General features: G+C 35.9%; 1 protein-coding gene across 2 annotated transcripts in view; it reads left to right on the top strand.

The window, feature by feature from the left end:
* The window catches only part of ATRNL1 (attractin like 1), a 526,081-nt gene that overhangs the window by 88,668 nt on the left and 416,513 nt on the right, over positions 1–20,900 (top strand). For both annotated transcript variants that reach the window (XM_040607278.1, XM_040607277.1), the window contains exons 10-12: positions 3,452–3,606; positions 17,702–17,786; positions 19,654–19,862. In XM_040607278.1, the coding sequence (XP_040463212.1) occupies positions 3,452–3,606; positions 17,702–17,786; positions 19,654–19,862 (449 nt within the window). The remainder of the gene's footprint in view (positions 1–3,451; positions 3,607–17,701; positions 17,787–19,653; positions 19,863–20,900) is intronic.

The following is a 20,900-nucleotide window of genomic DNA, read 5'->3' as shown; positions in this document are numbered from 1 at the left end:
TTCAGAAAAGGTTCTCCTGTACGGACATAACCACTATGCAGAAAGAGTACATGTGTACTGTTTCCACATGCTGTGAATATACTGCTGATGCACATTGAAGTACCTGTTATATAGAGAAGTAGACACATTTAAAAACTGTGGAAGGTTACTTTTCACAAAACTATCAGAAATAAGAGAGAAAATTCCTGGTATTGTATAGGGAACCTTAGTTATTAAAGTTCTTGGTGTTTCTGTTTTTTTTGTCAGTTCCTTGTCCTTCAAGTTTATTGTAACTTGTGAATGCTACTTGTATAGAAAGTAATATTTTTTTCTTACCCTAGAGAAGATTTGAGATCAAGAACTGTTTCTCGGAACATTTTATTCTTGCAATTTAACATTTGTGTTGAGCACTGATGGCTTAACTTTAAGCACACAAGACTTGCTCTCAGATGTTGGAAACGTGGGTTTGATTTTGCTGGGGCTCTTGATTTTGAATGCCACTAACTTGTGGCATTTGGAAACATTATTAAAAGACCTTTTTGTCTCTTTTAATGTATTTTAAATTGCTGGAATTTTAATGCTCTCTTATTATAGTCTATTCTTGGAACAAGTGATACTGTATCCTTTGGTCTGTTCAACAATACAATAATAATCATTGGAATATTTTTATTCAGTATTCATGTACAAACTAATAATGAATGCTTCTGTGTATACTAATGTGGCATTCTCTGCAGCTTGTAGAGCACTTAACTCTTATTTCATGAGTACTATACTGGAAGTCAATTGTACTATGGGACTGAAAACTGGCTGAAAGGATGGAGTATTGACACACAGTAATAAAATCTTTGTGACATTTTATAACTATATTCAATGCACTCTGAGGCAACTGAGTACGCCACTGCCTAGGTGGGGTATGAAAAGGAGGTGGAACCATGACTGCTTTCTCGTGCCCATGTACATGGCTTTTTTGCACGCTTGCATTTGCTTGTCCTCACTGTCTCTGTTTTTCTCTGGTACTTGCTCTCTGATCTGGCTGAGGTTCATACACTTCACTAAGTCTTGGTACACAAAGCTGATTACTTGTTTTATTCAGTGGCGTGTGGGTTTTCATATCTTCATATCAATAAGGCATATAAGCTTTATGTTTCTTGGAATGTGAGGGGGTGATATTTTAATTCCCAGTGTGAACATTATTTCTAATACACGACGGAGAAGTACAGCGTTTGTAATACCTGCATTGCTTTGTGTTACTTGCATACTGCTGTGGTTGGCAGCTGGGGGACAACGTGGTGCTGGGCTTAGATAACAGCCTGAAGAAGTGGAAGCACACGCTGGCTCCTGGGTATTTCTGTTGCCACTGTAACCATGCTGCTGCTTTGGCATCGGTATAGTCAACATGGACTTGTGTTTGCAGATACACATATACGTGCATAAAGAATGAATTCGGTATTAAGTGTGTTGAGACTTACACAATTTGCATGGGGTTGATATGTGTTGGAGAGTTCTGAAGGTTGCTCTCATCAGTGATGCTAATGAATAGTGAAAATCATGGCCAAATTAACAAACTTGGTCTGTGTTACGCTTCCACTTTTGCTGAATCATGGGGGAAAGTAACTGTTACCAGAAGGGATGAAACTCAGCAAAGAATATGCCAAAATTGGGGGCAAAAAAGCCCCCACCCTGTGCAATGTAGGACTGAGGCAATGCAGTTGGGTGACAAGTAGAAAAGAGTGCAGCCCAAAGAAAAATTTCTGGGATATCTGTTATATCCACTGTGGAGAGGAGAGTCCTTAGTTTTCCCTGGAACAGTGTATGGCTCTTTAGGCCTTTAGTGATCAAGACAACAATTTGTAGACAGTTGGAAGGCAGAATAATCAGGACAGAGCCTAGCGTATAGCAACTAACGCAAATTAGGGGGTAGGAATTGTAGAAAATGGTTTGAAACCAAATACCATGGTTTTCTTGGTAAGTACCATGAGTAATCTGTAGCAAGCTAATTCCTGGTTAGAAAAACACACCTATGTAGTGCTTTATTTTCAAAGTATGTTAACCAGAAATACACAACAAAAATGCAAGTCACTTAACAACAAAATAAGAAGGATTGAAAACAGAAGGACATTGGTGGGTATGCTGGTGGCTTGAAGGAATTACCGCAGTTTTGAGCAATAAAAAACTTGCCTCGTTCACTTGCATTTAGTCTTTGGTATTTCCTTTGATGTTACCTTCTAGGTGTAGGGGGGAAATGACAATATGAGAACTTATGTGTAACGCCTTCCTCTCAGCTTGTTGAAACATACCATCTCTTACCATTTCAAAAATATCTCAAGTTTATTGATTGATCTACATCGTTATGTCAAAGTGATGAGACATACTTTAAACCTTCTCCCCGAAACCCTATGATGGTGTAAAAATATTGAACAAATGTTAACAGTGAGATTCAAGAAAGAGACAGTATTATTCTACTCGAAGAAAAGATTGTCAAGTCAGTATGTTTGTTAAAGGAAACGAATGACAGAACAGTTTAATTGTAGGTGTGAGCAGTGTGCAGTAGCACAAGTGAAACTGGGAATCTAAACTTGAAATGTTAGATTACTGAGACAAGGAAAAGGTTATTAAGGGAACATGTCTACAGCTCATCTACTTAACTAATTCAAGCTGGCAAACCCCACAGATTGTTACTTTCTCCCTTGGTATGAAAGACTGAATGGAGGTATGACTGAATCAAGTTTGCGTGGTGTTCTTTCTGCTAACCCCACACCTGCTACTTTAAACCTGTAGTATTGATAGCTCTTGGCTACTGTTGGGCCCATATTATTGCTCTGGCACAAAGCAAACTGCACAGACACGAAAAGAGGTCAAAGACTCAATGTGCATGGACTAATTTTTTTTTTTTTTTTGTACTGAAACTCTGTATGTTTGTTTGCCAGCCTGAATATATTTATGAAGCAGTACCGAGAATGACTTCTACTATTTCTTTTCCAGGTTTGAGTGTTTAATTAATTAAAGAAAACCCTCTCCTTTTCAATTAGTTAGAATGGTCTAAAGATTTGGTTTTCTTTCTGAAGAGTTCATTACTGCATTTCTTGAGCAAAACCCCAGCATGGTTATGGATACATAAGAATAGGAAGTAATAATATGAATGGGTTTTAATTCAGTTTTGAGTAAAATTTATCATATATTAATCACTTCTGAAGAATGCAAACATGATACCATTTATTTCAGATACATTATTTAACAGTTTTTTAATTTAAAAACCACAACTTTTTAAATGAATGCTAAATATATTTGTTGTAACATGAAAAAATCCATAATCTTAAAACAATTTAAACACATTTAATCATATTTACTGGGTAGTAGCTTTAGTTTACTGTTTTCCTTGTATTTTATATTGTTTTCATCTATACATTTTCTTGATGTATGTAAACAGTTTTTAACACGTTAGTATGTATTCATTTGTTCTTGTATTTCGTAGGACTATTTTGAAAGAGAGTGGTTTTGCAAGATATCTTCATTCAGCTGTCTTAATCAATGGAGCTATGCTCATTTTTGGTGGAAACACTCATAATGATACTTCCCTGAGTAATGGTGCAAAGTGTTTTTCTGCTGACTTTCTTGCATATGATATAGGTATGTATTTCATTCTATTTTTCTCATTTGAGTTTGAAATACCACAATGTTTCTTTCTCAAGTCCAGCTGCTGTGATTCTTTAAAGTCTTGATCCCAAACATCTTCAAGTTATTTAGAAATTACATTGTAAAATTAAAACCAGACTTTTGTTCCATAATAGTCCCCAATTTTTGGTTTGTGGGACAAAGCATAGTAGCTAGAATGATCAATTTTAAAAAATATGCCTAATACTGTCTTATAGTATGAATAGTGGATATGTTGCTAAATTAATTGCAAGGGTTGGTGCATTTTGGTGTTATGGGAGTGTGTTGAGCAGAGCCTAGTGGTTATTACCACCAAGTGTTGATTTATTTTTTTACATCCTTAATATCTACATAGTACTAATAAAATATGTTGATGGACTTAAAAAAACCCCACAACAAACCAACAAAAAAACAAAAAACCAAAACACCAAAATGCAGACAAAACCTCACAACCCCCCCTGCCCCAAACCAGAACATTTCCCAAGTAATGCTTGAGAGATTCCTTAAAATGTGTGGAACTGGTGGCAGTTTGGAAGATGCATTGCTCAGTGCTTATCATTGCAACGGGCCTGAATTGAAAACTGGGGAGTGGAAAAGCCAAGGTGTAGGCATCAATCTGAAAGGTGAGGTAGGGGTAGTCAGGTGGTGGTGCTCAGGAAACTGGGAAAGGTGGAGCTCCCCCAAGCTGAAGAGCAGTTTGGAACCAGGATGCCTGCACTAGAAGAAGCAGAGTGTAGAGAACCAGCCTTTTGGGAGGCTGATTGTGGTAGATGGCTGGTTGTAGCTGAATAGACACAGCTTGGGGCTGATAGCTAAGATGCATGGATTTTGCTGGTTATCTTCCTCTGACAAGTTGCCCTCCCCCCTCCTACCTCTTCCTATGCATTTCAGATTGGAGTATTAATTAAAATATTCCTGCCTTTGAGACTGAAATACATTACTGGATCAGCTTAACTGCTTCGGTATATGTCTGTTTTCATATGGAGCAATACCCCACCAACGCTCTAGCATGAGCAGTCTTGCTAAGTGGGAGGAAATCTCTGGGGGATACTCCCTTGTATAGGCTAATGGAATAACTACATTAAATGAATCGGGGCAGTAACAGACTATGGAATACATTGGCATCACTATGTTAAGGATAAACTGTGTTTCCACAGCGCATGAAAATGGGTTAACTATTCATGCTTAGTTTCATGGGACAGATGATAGACTTAGGAGAATGGAGCTAAAAAAAAAGTTTACTTTTGAAGCACCAAAGCTTGCTAGTGTGCAGCACAAATGTCAAAATACAGAATCCATTCCCAGTTACCTGAGTTCTAAAGTAGAAGTGAGTAGTAACAAAAGAACCCCGTGAAACTTTGCTGACAGCTGTTTGGGAAGAGGCTGGACTGTCATTCAGGAGGGATGAGATGACTGGAAAAGACAGTTGACGTGAGATGATATTTAATGTAACAAGGTGCAAGTCATGCTTTTAGGAAATGACAGGAATTTTCTCCTACAAACTGAAGGAAATGACAAGTGGCTTGTGTGTCCAAGTCAGGAGTAGCATGTGACTGTGGAAGTGGCCTGTGCAGTCCTAATGAAAAGAAGAAAGAAGCACTGATGCCATTCTCAAGGCCCTGGATATTTTTGTAGAAATTTGGCAGAACACATATATGAAAGACAAACTCAAACAAGGCTCTACGTGGCAAGTGGTGTTAAGGCTGACTGAGCATGAAGAGCCTTTAGGAGATAACAAAAGGAGGTGGTATATCTAATTTTGCAAGAGTGGCTGAGAGCAGAAAAGATTGTTTTATAAACAGATGATAAGAATACACTTTGGAAGAAAACTGTTTAAGGTAAAATTCTTGAGACAAGACTAGATGGGTGTAAGCTTTCAGTGTGTAGAATGTTTCCAACCATTAGAGCTGTGCAGCTATGGAAAAGCCTCTCTATAGGATTGTGGAGGTTGTAAATCTAACAGAATTTAATGAGTCACTAATATGTTTCCTGTCTTGTTTATTGCCATTGTTGTTCTTGCCATAAACAGTTTTTCCCCTTCCCTAATGTTCATGCCTGTATTTTAAGTGTAGGCTGGAAGTATAAATACACAGGTCATATTCAGGTGAAAAAGCACGACCTCTTGTCCTTGGAGCTAAAAATTGGGAAATATGTCAGAGTAGTCTGGGAAATAGACTGCATGATCCTGTTGAGGATAGCCTGTGGATAGTGCCTGGACCTATTTTTGGCAAGTGTTTATCAGCCAAATACAGTGGTAGAAGAGGGTGAGACGTGATCCTTTTTATAGGACTAGTTGATGGCTCTTTATGGCTTTCTGTATAGACATTAATGCAACGTGCTTGCTTTCATACAAAAATAATCAGTAAATTTAGTACATGGAACATATATATGTGTTGTTTCCTGCCAGTTCACACAGTGTGCAAATAATGCCTTTTCAGAAGAGTTGAATTTTTTTGACTGTATCCCTGTATCACATATTCTGTGGCTTCTTGTAGGCAGGCACCTGATGGTGTGAACTATTGATTTTGTTCTCACTTCAGTTCACATCTGGTTTTAATTTTTAATGAAACAGAGCTTCTTCCTAATTTTAGAGGATAATATTTGTAGAACGTGCACTTGAGAATCAAGAGAATCAATAGTATGAGTCCCAGGATCTGCATAAAACTTTCTAACTTCCACACACCACAGTGGTTCGTTGTTTTTTTTTTTTTTTTATCTAGCTTCATGAAAATGTATGCTGATATGTTGACTTTTTCTTTTTTTTGTCTTTTAAAGTGGAAAAATATTTTGGCTTTCCACAATATTTAATGTGGCATTTGTATTTTCTTGCAAGTCACATTCTTCACATTATGAAACTGCTGAAGAACAGAAGAAACGGATGTAGTAATTAGTCTTAAAAAAAATTATGAAGATTGATTTGATTCAGATTTAATCTTCTGTATTATTCATTTCACCAAATTAAAAACACATTCTCACAGCACACATTATATAAAGACAGTTTTCCAGGAAACAGTAAATACTTATTGTACTAAGAATTAAATAATTATGGAATGGGTATATTTCAGAATTTTATTTACTTTGTTTCATGAGCTTTTGAACAATGCTTGGAAGCAAAAATATATGATGCTATCAGTATCATGTTTCCTAGATACCCTGCAAGTGATGGAGTGTTATGTTCTGTCTTGTAAAAAATGGGTGCTGTCTGGAAACCAGCTGGACCCTGGAGATAGAGCCTATACTATTTATGTTCAAGTTGGGCTACAGAGTACTTTTGATTATATCTCTTATTATATGTGACATAGTCTTATGGATAAATTGCTTCAGCTTTTTATTATCCATGAAAATTCTTACTGTTTTTCATATTAATGTAAAATAACTATTTGCGGGCATTCATCTCAGTTAAGTTTAGCTGTCTAAAAGGTTGGTTTCCAATACAATCTGGTAGTCCAGACTACTCCTTTAGCCAATGGAGGGAGATAAGTATCTCCAGAGAGCAATTAATTTAGCCAAGCTTAGGACAGAGTTGCTCTTTTTTTTTTTTTTTTTTTTTTTTTTTTTTTTTTTTTTTTTGTTTTCTTTTCCTTCTTCTTTTCTGGAATCAGTTATTGTTCTCCAGCTACTGAAGTTAGTCTACATGCGTAAGTTTTAGACAATTAAATGTATTAAATGTCACTGTCATGTGCCAAGAGCTCAATTCAGTCATTTTAAATACTTACTGCATCTGAATAATTTCTTAAAGCTGAAGATTCAAGAGAACTGGAGAAGATGTAAAAACTATTATGATGCATAATTTTCATAGTTTTAATATTGTTTGGTATATTTACTTACACAGTAGTAAACATACTTGTGTGATGAGAAGTCTGCTGCATACAGTGAGCTTGAGAAACCTGGCCTTTGGTATGTTTTTGTCCTCCTCTGATATTTTACCACCAAACTTTCCCCTAAGATGCTCTGGCAGCTCCTTAAAGATCAACAAATGTTGATCCTCGTAGAGGTGAGGTATTTTCTGACTGTGCTGTTATTGCTAATGTTATGCTGAACGAGGAACCTTGTCAATGAGGACAAGGCTGGCATCAGGATCAATCTTGGATGCTGTGGTTGGCCTGTGGTTTTCTAACTGATGTTAGTTACGGGTTTTCTTGGTCTGCTGTTCATTGGAGTGCCGTAGTTACTTGTTCAGTATTTACAAAGAAGCCGAAGGGCCTCAGCTGGTGAGATTCTGCATAGGATGGGTGTAATATTAGTGTTCAACCTAGGATGTTTATTCAATTCTTCCATTACAACATTTTGAAAGATACTTGTAGCTTTTCTCATTCAAACGAGGAATTTGAATAGGTGTATATAGTAAAATTGTATATGTACTGCTTGTGAAAATCTGTGCTCCGTGACAATTCTTTTGAAACTGGGCAGTTACACAAAGTATTCTTTGCATATGTGTAGTCATCATACATAATAATAATAGTCAATACAAACTGGCATGTGCCTGTCTCAAAATCTGGCTGCATACTTGTATTTAATTAATAGTGATTTGTCTTTCAAAAAAGGATATTATCTTGTTCTTCAGTCTTTGCCACGTAATTGAGAAACTATATATTAGGACCTCTACCCTGAGTTCTCCCAATTCCTTAGCACTATGTTGTAATATATAAAAATTGGATACCTTTGGGAAACCAAGATATGGCAGAAAGAAATTAGATAATCACCACTGACTTTAAATTCTACAAAGGGCTTAGGTCCTGCAGAGATTCATTTAAATAAACATGGAATAGAATCAGAGAGGAAATGTGACGTGTCAGTATTGATGTTTTGCTTATATTTTCTTCTTGGTACAAAGTCTGACATCGGTTCAGTCTACTTTTTTTTTCTTCAGGAACAAAATCACATGAGGCAGTTACTGTTGGCCCCAAGTTCACCGCTGTGTTTTCTGCCTCCTTAGTGGTAGAGTTTCAACCAGGCTAGTGTGCTGAGGTGTTTCTTCTGAATACTTGACCAAATGAATTATATACATTGTATAAGGAATGGAATACAATTCAGAGAGAAACCATGGTGATCTGTCTACCATACAAAGTTCTAGTCCAACTCCTGCTCCAAACAAAGTATTGTTGTTTTGCAGAAGTTAGTCTGATGGGTACACGTCTCAAAAACTGGGCTGAATTCTATGAAAGGATAAGAGTAGTGAAATAAATAACATCCTATGCAAAGAATTTCTTAATTTTTTAAACATAAAAAAAAGAAACCATTTCATGAAGATCTCTCATTCTTTGGCCATGACTAAGGATTATTTAGTGCAAGTTAAGAAAACTTGCAGACATTTTTTATATGCACATGTACATGAATTTGAGCAAAAATAACATACTTAAATTAGCTATCAAATAGGCTCCAGTGTAATCAATATGAGCTAAAAACTGTTATAGGATTCTTCTTGCTGCTATTTGCCTTCTTGTATTTCAACAATCATGGAAAGCCCTCCCATAGAAAGCAGAGCTCTGTGGTATTGTTCCCCCAAATACTGGAAGTTACACTGTGAATATTTAGCCACAATCAATCTTCTAGGCTGTACCAATAAAGAGCTATTTTGAACAACATTATGTCTGGTAACCAGACTTGGAGCAAAGATGTTACCTTGCTCTGTTCTCTCCTGTAGGCTTGGGAAGAAAAGACAAGTGCATGCACCATTACTGCTTTGTTTCTTCACTTTTCTCCTCAATCTTTGTACCCAGTATGAAGGTTTAAAGAAAAATATCATGTGTATTTCTTCCTTATGCTGCCCTATAATTAATGTTACAGTACTGATAAATGTATTGTATAAATCTGATTTATAATTTCTATGACTTTAGGTGGAAAGCTTCTGTCTCTCTAAATGTATAGGTGGGTAGTTAGAAGACTGTGTCCATGTGGGTTTTAATTTTCTGAAGGACAGCTCATTTTTCACCCTAGGGAACCTGTTGAACTACTACTTAAAAAAAAAACAAACCCAACCCCCAAACCCCAATATCACATTATGTATTTTTATACATGTATGTATTAAATACATATTTATATGTGTGTATAAATATACAAAAACATCCGCATGTGCCTGTTGAAGAACTTGTTTTCAGCCCAATGGAAGATAAAAAATTTCAAAGCTGTACTCTAAAACTTTAGGATAGATTTTTGAAGTATTGGTTTGGGATTAGTAAGACTGCTTTTTTTCTTTTTTTAGTTGTAAAACTGTGATACAGAAAACACCCCATGCTTAAAATTCTTGTGTTTCTATTCCAATCAGAGCTTAGGAAAGTAATGTAGATTATATTTTACAAGTATTTGGATGCAAAATTTGCATATGAAAATAAATTAATTGCTCATACAGAATCAGAATTTAAAATGGATATTTTAACTACTGAGACTAGTATAAAGAAAAAAAAAAAAGCGCTTTTTCTAAGAGTAAAGATATTTGTTTTAGCTCCTGGCCAAATTATAATGTCAGTAAATATGTTTCTGTATGCCTATGGCAGTGCCTGCGCTTTCAGTTTACAAAGTATTCCGTCTCTGTCCTTTTGTTTCACATGTGCCAACTGCTAAGGTATCTGCATACCCCAGAAATGTACAGAGAATGGCTGACAGGGAACCTCTATAAAAGCTAGAAATGGAAATAATTGGAACATGGCAGCTGCTGCCGTGCTCTCTCCCAGTGGTAGTTATATTTCAGCACTGTCTGTATCTATGGGAGAAGTTCAATAACCCATACATTTAAGATAATATATTCCGCAATGTTCCTTTTGTAAGTCTTGTTATTATCTGGATTTCAGTTTATTGTTATGGATTAAATAATAAGAAAATTCAACTGTTTGTGAAAGACAGTACTGTATGGATATATTAAGTTTCTTCTGGGGTATTCAAACAAAGTTTAAGAAAATTTTCCTGTTTGGAAAATTTTTTTCGAGATTATCTCATGAGATTACTTTCACTTGTAATCAAAGATATTGCTTATATTTTGTAATAAAATGAATTTTTTTAGTCATAAATTGTGTGCTTGTAAAATAAGTTGTTTCATGTCTAGTCTTTGTCATGAACAAAATGAGTTAGTTTAAATGTGTGTAAAAATCACCCCCCAGCCCCACTGTAAAACCATCTGATTTTACATTTCTTTCTCCTTTGGGAGTTACAAATGGATTATCAATGTGATATCACAAAGAAAATGTAAAGCAGTGGCTGTGATAGGTTGTTTTATGTGTTCCTGAGCACTTAAGTCATAACGTAGTTCTGGTGCAGTTTGTAGTAGCAATTACCTCTGTATCACTGCACTATTAGAAAAGCAAAACCATAATAATATAATGCACTAATTGCTCTCTATATTAGGAAAGCTCTAGGTTTTTTGTTTTGTTTTGTTTTTTAATATTGCTTAGGGAGTCACTGTTATGTATATAGACTCTGCTGAAGATGTTAGATCTACAGTTTAAATTAATTTCATGCTGTTGCAAACATATTTGCCTTAATGTCTTTCTGAGAGTAAGGAGGTTTTTATTATCTGAATAAGGAAAAATATTTTTGCAGTGGGGAATGAATTGGAAAGTAAGTTTTTCATTTGCACCTAACTTTCATGGTGTTTAGTTGTCCAGGGTCACAAAAAAAAAAGGGGGAACCAGACAGCAGTATAATGTGTGGCTGTACTTTGTGAATGAACAATTTTTCTTTACCAGAGTAAAACTGAGTAGCTACTGGAAATATGTAAAGAGAGCATACAAGCATAATCCGACATTGTATCCTATGTAGCACATAAGGCTGCACTGCAGGTGTTACAATACAGAGGGTATTGAGCAGAATCAATACAAACTTATTTAAATATTTAAAAACTGAGAAATGATTGGAGAATGTAAATATAAAGTAGGTAGTTTCACATACCTTTGTGAAAACATAGCTCCAAATGTAGTGACAAATTGTCACTAAACTGGCCTGCCAGTGCTGAAATACAAATGTGATCCTGGAAGTAAAGTATGGAACACTGATTGCCACTTTTCTCAGAGACTGTCCTAAAAACTTCTCTTCCTGATACATATATATAATTTTTTTTTTTACCTATTCAGTGGGATGGCATTAACTTGGAGCAGTGAAGTTACCTAGCTTGAACAGTTAGGGCACTTTCCTCAGGGGTGAAAGCTGTAGATTTAAGTCCCACCAGGCAGGAAATGATCATTAACTACTACTAAACCATTTAAGTCTTTTTCCTTTGATCATATTTCTGTTCTTTAAAGGGAACAGGGAGAGTATCACTTTGAGAGAGATCCACCTGCGAGTTCTGAGTGAGTGTGTTGCTTCTGTTCAGCTTTGAGTGTGGTGTTGGCCGTTGCAGGGTCAGGGAGGAAAATGGGGATGAGTTGTTAAGAAGCTTCTTTTCTATTAATGCTTACAGTTTTTCATCTGAATTTCTGTTTGTTTTTTTTTTTTTTTTTTTTTTTTTTTTTTTTTTTTTTTTTGAAAGGGAATATTTCAGTTCCTTGATGTTCTTTTATATTCTTCACAGAATTTTGTAGATTTGGGATGAGTAGTCAAGATTTTAGGCTCATTCTTATAGTCTTTTTTAGTGTTGAAAATAGAGATGTCCATAATACATTTAATAAATCAGGTGAAGAAAGGGGGAAGAGTAATCAACTTTTAAATGGCTTGTAGATATGTGGTTCTCTTAGATTTTAATAAATCAAAATCTGAACTGGATATAATTGGATGCTCAACTGTTAAGATTTTCAAAACTGCTTTGTTAACTTAATTCAGACATTAACTTAATGAACCTGGGTTAACTTGCTTCTGCTCCAGTTCTGCCCAAATGTTTGAGTAATTCGTTGTTCAAAATCAGATGTGAATAGTAAGTGCAAACTTCATAGCGCCCTCCACTCCCAAACAGGTTTTTAATGGTATGTACAACTGTAGTCTGAAGAGCAAAAGTCAATCATAAAAAGACGTGGAGGACTAACTGGATGGGATTGGATGCTGTATTTCCCCTATTTTTCCCTCAGTCACACTTTGATAAATCTGATTTTAGTTAAACATTTTAAAGCAAATCTATTAAGAGTATTTTACTGATGTGACAACGTTGCTTAGAAATGCAATTGTTACTTTCCTATAAAATTGTACTGGGAAACATTCTAGTAATCTATGAATATATTCTGGTAGTATATATTTACTGGTATAATTTCTACTATAGCATATTCCTCTTGCCCTACTGTATATGCTATTATAGTATCTTTGTATTGATGTCACTGGTTGTATTTTTAGTGATCTGAGCAATGGAGCCATAATGGTCCCTAGGGAATTCTCAGTCTCTATGTCCCTGGTAGCCAGCCTAGATTCCCGCCTGAGTTCTAGCTCTGTCAAATTTATCTTACTGTTGCAACATTGAGAACTTTTCTATAAAATGTCTTGGTTATTGTCCCTGGTACCAGTAATGTAGTATTGCCAGTAGGACACAGGTGAGAAGGCTACAGGTGACAGGACAAAGGACAGGGTGGCGAGGTGTGTCCTGCCAGACTATGGACCCCGCAGTGCACTACCCTGTGTGAAGTTCAGCTGGGGTTTTCTCTGCCAGCATCAGCTGGATCACCTCAGATCTGGTGCATTTCTGTGGTGTATTTCATCATGTATTTTGTGTGGCTGGTGAATTCACTCTCAGAGCCACTTCTGTATCACTTGGGAACCATTTAATCTACACCAAGGAGTACGACAGAACTTTTTCTTATAATCATATAATGTGGTACAACATGTTCTTGAAATAGAAGCCTTACTTCAGGACAAAAAGTCCCTGTATTCCTCCTTATACTTTTCAGTGACTAAAAATTCTGCTGATCAGTTTGGGATGAATAGTATCGCTCCTTCATCCGCTTAGTAACTGTTTCTATTAAAAGCAGTATATGCTTTCATGTGGTATATGTTATACCCCATACATACAGAGACAACGCTAAATACGACCAATACTATATCTTCCACTTACTATCTGTATAATACTTCAAGAATCCATGACATTTTACAAAGTGTTTTATTCTTTACTCCATAAAACTTACCATCCTTATTAGACTTCATATAATAAATACAATACACAGAAAGCTGTAATATTGATAAACAATGTTGAAAATCATACTGTGTTTGCTGTTCACCACTTTCTTCTTGGAACTGTACAGTAAGCCTGGAAACATGGATACTTTGAAGTGTTTGAAAGAAGTTTGAAGATGGCAGGCAGGGATGAATTTTATTTGATTCTTTACCAAAACCAACCAAAAATCAGTTGGTTAACTATCTCTATTTTGATTTAACCAACCTGTACTGAGAAACTCATATCAGGAATTTAAAGCTGAGCAGAAGTATTATTCTTGCACAATGTTCCGTCCAGTGTTCAGTAGTCATAGAGAAGGCGAGGAGGAGATAAGAGGAAAGGCTATTTGTAATGTGCTTCCCACCCTCTTTTTTTCATGTACTCTATTGAAAACAACTGCCAGTTTGACAAATACCATCAGCAAGAAAGGAATTATTATATCATACCTCAAGGGTTTCTTATCTCCAAAACAGCCTTTATTATTGTTTCCCTTTGGTATTAAATCCCACTTTTTCTTAAATACATAGTGTTTCCCATACTTGGAAATTTATTTCATACATATATTTGTAAAAAATCCAAAAAATAACATGCAACACTTTCCAAGATCAGATGAAAATTTAGTGTTGGTTTTAAAAAATAATTTCCTTTACCACCAAAGGCATATGACCTCAAACATGCTGTTTCTGCTAGTGTGCAATGACTTACAGCAGCAAGAAATAGATTTTAAAGTATAATAGCAAGTTTTTGATGGTCAGTTGTAGCATTAAAATGCTTGTTTTGTATAGCTTTTGAAATAGAAAATATTCTTGAAATAGAAATTAATGACTGATTTCTGACAAATAATATTGCTCTTAGCTCTGAATTTCTTACATATTTCAAAACCTATGGAATAATCAGAACTTTTATATTTATTACTGCTCCTACCTTCATCTGAAACTTGTGATCATAAATAATTAATTAGTGCCCTAGTACTGCGATGTCTTCTGTTGAAACTGTTTCAGGAACAACACCTCTCTGGCAAGTATGTGCTTGCACCGTTCTATTTAAGTAGAGAAAATACAGGAAGAACAAGAACAATTGTGAAAGATGAAGTGTATTAACAGGTAATGAAGGTAGAAATTGAGAAAGAGGCAAGATTTTGGGGATACATTGGTCCTATGAGACAGTGAATTAAACTTACTATAGTTTTTCTTCCTTCAAACTACTAAATCCATTCTGGGTCCACCGTCTGATGCTGAAATTATTGCTGCTTGGGTCATCAATGTTACTCTGGCAATAATGCGTTTTTCATTTCTGTTTCCAATTTATAAAAGGACATAATTGATTTATCACAGCCACAGTCTCACCCTGACTCCGCAGGCTCGGGCTGGGATTCTGTGGAAGCCCGAGCCCCCCTCGCAGCATGTTACAGCCCACAGCCGTGCTGTCCTGCCCCCGCTCGTGTGCTGAGCCCACCCTTGTGTGCCCTTGCGCTGAGCTGGTTTCTCACGGGATGTGAACGGGATGTAACTGTACAAAGTGCTGCTGTGAATAATTTTCTGCATTAGGGGTGCGAGGAAAGCAGCGCTAGCAGAGGTGAACTGTTCTGACAGTGGGAGCAAGAGCAGCATGAGTGTGGCTGGCAGGTAGTGTCTTAGGCTCTGTATGACGCCACCCTGGAGGACAATTTGTCCCTCTTGGATTTCCTAATATCTGGTTTTGTTGCTTTAAGCTGGAGAGGGAGGGAGGAGGGGTGTTTGTTTCTTTTTTTTCTTATCTTACTTTTTAACCTTAAGCAGACACCCTTGAAATATGTAGTCTGATGGTGATATTCCTTGACTTTTTAATCATATTTCTAACTTGCGTAAATTAGTCCTAATTTTAAAATTAAGTCTGCCTTATTTAGATGTGACTGTCATTGGAATCTTTCTGGTAAATAAATTCAGCAATATTAGCTAAAAGTCAACCTGCCTAATAATTGCATTAAGACAGTTTAAACAGGCTTAAGGTGTGTTCCCCACAGTCCTGCTGGATGCCAACAACCTTTTCTGACTGTTGATCTCTATAGGATGCTTCTGCTTTTTTGTGGTGATAACTCTGACTCTGCAGCTTCTGCAGGCATGTACTCTGTCCACTTCTGTATATTATGGGGAATATACTGAGCAAATGGGTTTCTTTTTTTTCTTTCTTTTTTTTTAAATTTTTTATTTTTCTTAAGTGTCCAAATTGATAGCTTTGCCACTGGTTTAAAAGAAGTGTCATGTTATATTTTATTCTAGTTTCAAGCCTTGTTGAGGCAAAATGCAAGGAAGTTTTCACTGAGAAATTAGAAGGATGATAGTTATCAAATACCTAAATATATTTGTGTGTGGGTGTATACAGATATATATAAAAAATAAAGCCACCCTTTTATTTGGATTAAATCAGAGGGGTCTCTGTCCCTTTAACTCCTTCTCAACTTTGGATTTAATCCTTATCTTTATATCAGATTTTTTAGATGAGAAAACGGTAACCCTCTGTCTGATATGAAAGTTTTCCTGAAATCTACCCTACCCATCTCCAAAACCTGTTATGATGACAAATTCTAGAAATGCTTTGTCTGCTCTGTAGAAAAATACTTTCTTTGTTCCATTTTAAAGGGGTTTCCTTCAAGTTTCATCCTCTAGGTGCTCCCTATTTCTGTAACTGTGGGGTTTGATTATTGGAAGTCAGTAAAGTTCAAGCAGGAAATAATGAAGAAAGGACTAACTCTTCTGAAGAACTAAAATCCTGGTCAAGACAGAGAAGTGAAACCACACCAAAGCCACATTCGTAAATGCTCCTACAGCTGTACAAAAAGAAATATGCTTGAACGGTTAATTTGATGTGAAGATGGTACAACATTCATCTCAAATACTAGATGAAAGTAATTAGTACCATACTTAAGTCAAGATACCAAAAGTAAAATAATAATGGGATGTGTTGTACAGTTGGAGGAGCGGTAGTTTGTCTTAAAGCACTTGTGAGAAGAAAGAAGTTCATGGTCGTAGATGTTCCATGAATTACACATGAATAAAAATCCTTTGAATAATTTGAAAACATGTAATATTAGGGCAATATTACCGATAACTTGATGGCAATGATGATGTTACTTTTCATCGTGGGTGTTGAAATGGGCTGTGAAGGCGGAAAACTGTATAATAAAGGGACACTTCTACGAGTGTCCTCTGTCCTTAATAAATGTCATGATAGATATGTGTTGCTGACAGGTTCTTGGAGCACCTACTCCAAAAATGCATCTAAAAGGAGTACCTGTTGATATATTCTTGAGCAATGCAAATACAGCGTCTCAGAACTAGTGATGGCAATGTGCTCAAATCCTGCAATTTCTAGTAATCCTTTCTCCAGAAAATACATCAGTGATGCATTTATAAAGGAGATCTTCCTATCCAAAGCCTACATAAAACAAAAAGAAGGACAAGATTTTACAAACTGGCATTAATGGAGTGTGCTTAAGAACTAAAGACTAATAATGTGTATATCACTGATCTGTAATAGATGTTGATAGATGCATATCATTGCAAATGAAGACTCTAGAAGAACGGTATGAAGTCTGAAAAAATAACATATTTAAACAGCAGAATAAAGCAGAATAATCAGGAGTAGGAAAATCCAGCTTAGCTTTCATCTAGTGAAAAATGAAAAAAGTCTGTCAAATCCTATGATTTTTGCAGAACAATTAAAAAACTCCTAGAAACTACTATTAAGAATGGTTTTAAATGTCAGTCAAATTTTGTTTCAGAGTTCATGAGACCAATAGATGATGCAAGCATGTTAAGAACATTTGAAGGTCATGAGGTATAGTGGAGAGAGCAGGGGTTAACTGCACCGGTCCCTCTGGGAAAGGAGGGTAAATAGGCAATAAAGTGAGTTGATACTTAAAATACAAAAAAGTGTCTGACAAAATCCATTTTGCATGTATTTTGCTGAAAACTTTTTGAATTATTTTATATATGTTTTCATATACTTTTTTCGTGTGTGTGTGTCTTTCAGCTTGTGATGAATGGAAGATTTTACCAAAACCTAATCTGCATCGAGATGTCAACAGATTTGGTCACACTGCTGTTGTCAGTAATGGGTAAATGAAACATCTTTTAAATTTTCTTTGCCATTTTTCTGGATGAAAAAACTGTGGCAGAAATTATACCTACATGAAGTTATGGTTCAATGGCATACAACCGATGGAATTTATTAACATGAAAAGTAGTGCTCATCAGGGGCTTTACTTGTTTTAGGTAATCAGTATGGCTAATCAACAATCTGACATGCTGTGGAATCTGTTCAATGACATTTAATATGAACCTTCTAGCGTACTGAGGTACTTCCTCAGTATTGTGAACTACAAGGAATTTGAAATTCTGTACCAACTATAATCCTCACTTAGATGTGACAGGCAAAATTTTTTTTCTCTTTGCAGCATGCTATAATTCTTTTTCTTCCACAATCATAAAATCAAAACCACGTAACTAAAATTTGCTTGGAAAAAGCAAGATTTTGATGATACTGATACAGTTATCATCATTAACTACTTGCAGGAAAAATACCTGCCAGCATTTAGACTATATTAAGTATATTGCTTATTCTCAACATACTTTCATGTCATTTGTTGAGTAGAGGAGCTCAGTAAAGCTTAATCATCTAGAAACAGGAGATGGAATGAATCTGGAGTTTTTTAGATTTGGTGGCTTATCTCTCTGCTCCCTCTACCCCCACCCCAAAAATAAAATTGTAGGGCAAATGTTTTTTTATTTTTTTATTATTATTATTTTTTTTAGTGAAAAAGTAGAAAACTGTAGTCAGGTTTAATGAAATTTCTACTGTTTGCTTGTGTCAGTTTTACTATTGCTGGTTTACAGCTGGTCTAGTATCTGACAGTTGTGGTATTATAGATCATTGTACTACTGACCATTCCTCTTCTACATTATTCATCACGCTAATGAACTCAGTATTTAAGCATATGTGGGCAACTTGCAGATCCTTTACATATGGATATTGAAAAGGTCAGAAATAATGGAGTAGGTAAGTAATACTACACATAAGGGTTTGATTTTAGTAAAAATAGCAGTATGTTGTAACTCTGTACACAGAGCACTTGAAATTAAATAATGAAAAGATTGCTTCATTAAGAGAAAATTGCTTGGAATTCATGAATTCAGCAACTGGTAGTTTTTCCTGATGATTTGTGTTGTTTTAAGACATCTAAGCTATGTCTGATACTTGGAGAACTGTCACTTTCCATGAATTAGATTCAAGGTGAAAATGCTTTTTTACACCCCCTCACCTCCCCACCCCCAAACTTAATGGTACTTTTAGTAGGGTTTTATGTACAAAATAGTGTAATATGAGATACTTTCCAAAGATTTCTGCTATTGGTAACTGTATGATTAATTCTGTTTGAAGAGTATATAATACAACGGATATCCAGGTTCTTTATTGTGATCTTTTACCTGAGGCTGTTCTTAATTTCAAATGAGAAACGGCAAGGTCTCAACTCCAGCCTCCTGGTTCTGATGTCAGCAGCTGCTGCACAGGAAATGTTACCAAGAAGAAATATCCATCTGCCAATCATTGCTCGCTGTCTTTGAAACCTTGAAGAAAAATGTTCTCATTTCCTGCAGGCCATTATTTCACACTCTGTTCTCATTATCTAATTCAAAAAATGAGTAGTTTCTTCCATAGCTGATCTTCTTTCCAGGCATTTGGTAGATGTCACTCACTAATACATATAGCACAGTGCACTTTGAGCAGTTTTTTTTGTAGTTAGTCTAAACTTCCATGGATAAACATCTTGAAAAAATAATCAATAATGGAAATGCTGACAGAGTCTTTATTAGAAAGAGAAGAAGTTTATTATAACATTTTTAATTATATAACAAGACAGATAAATCAAGAAAATGTATCTATAGCTACAATAACAATTATATTTACTTGCTTTTACCTAATAGGTCCATGTATATATTTGGGGGTTTTTCAAGTGTTCTTTTGAATGACATCCTTGTGTACAAGCCTCCAAACTGTGAAGCGTTCAGAGATGAAGAGCTGTGTAAAAATGCTCGTCCAGGGATAAGGTGTCTGTGGAACAAGAAACATTGTGAATCCTGGGAATCTGGACATGTTAATAACATCCTAAGAGCAAAATGTCCTAAGAAAACAGGTAAATGAATTCTAGTCTTAGTGTCATATTTGCAATGTGATGTAAGAGACTGGGAGGTGGGTGTGTGTGGGGTAGCGGCAAAAAAAACCAACCAAGTGGAACTAGTGATTGGACTGTTAAAGCTGTTCCTCTCTGAGAATACCCAGTGCAAGAGATTTATGGATTATTTTTGAAAATAATTCAATTCTGGATTTTAAATAAAAGTATTACAGGGAAGTAGATGCAAAAGAGCAGAAGTATAAGGTGCTAAGGGATACAAAACATAATAGAGTTCAAAGGGAAGGATTTAGTTTATTGGGGAGCTAAAACAAAATGACTTTAGGTGGGGTTTAGTTCAGTGTGTTTGAAACATTTGTAAAAGAGTGAACTTTGAAACATTGTAACTGACTTAAATTTTCCTCTTTCCCCCCTTTCTCCTGCTTTGGTATACATATACACACACATATATAAAAGCCTTTGTATTTTTCTGATTCCAAGAAAGCATAACAGGAGTCAGAGCACAGATGGGCGCTGCAAGTGGTATCTGGCACTATAGGCGTGTGGCACTCTCATGTCTGTCTGTACCAGTAAGGGAGAGGGAAAGCACCACTGCTTCAATTAGATTACCTGTCAAGCAGGAGCATGTGTATGGAAGAATGTCGTACGGTCACAGCTGGAAACAAACTTGAGGAAAACAAGCCCTTTGCTGCAGTATGTCAAAATGGGTTCAAGTTTGTCATGTGAATTTCTATGCAGCATCATGGTAGCTATATTGTTTGAAACAGTAGTTTAGTGTTATTCATAAACTGAGCACCCTATTCTTAAGTATTTTGGCTTGTCACAAATAAATTGCTTGTGGAAGTGTTCTTGTACTTCACATGAACAGAATATGCATCCCTGCTACATACACCTGCTATTTTTTCTGTGCATCTTTCCTTCAGCAAAGTCTACAACTGCTAACCGAACTTTGGCTGTGTGCTACATGTTCAAACTACCACACAATTATGCCAGTCTGCTTTTAATGTTTGTTAAAAAATTATTAGTTCTGCTGTTAATCAA

This window comes from Falco naumanni, chromosome 9 (genome assembly GCF_017639655.2).
Source record: "Falco naumanni isolate bFalNau1 chromosome 9, bFalNau1.pat, whole genome shotgun sequence".
NCBI lineage: Eukaryota > Metazoa > Chordata > Aves > Falconiformes > Falconidae > Falco > Falco naumanni.
Note: the sequence above shows the minus strand (reverse complement) of the source record. Positions and strands in the feature narration are given on the sequence as shown.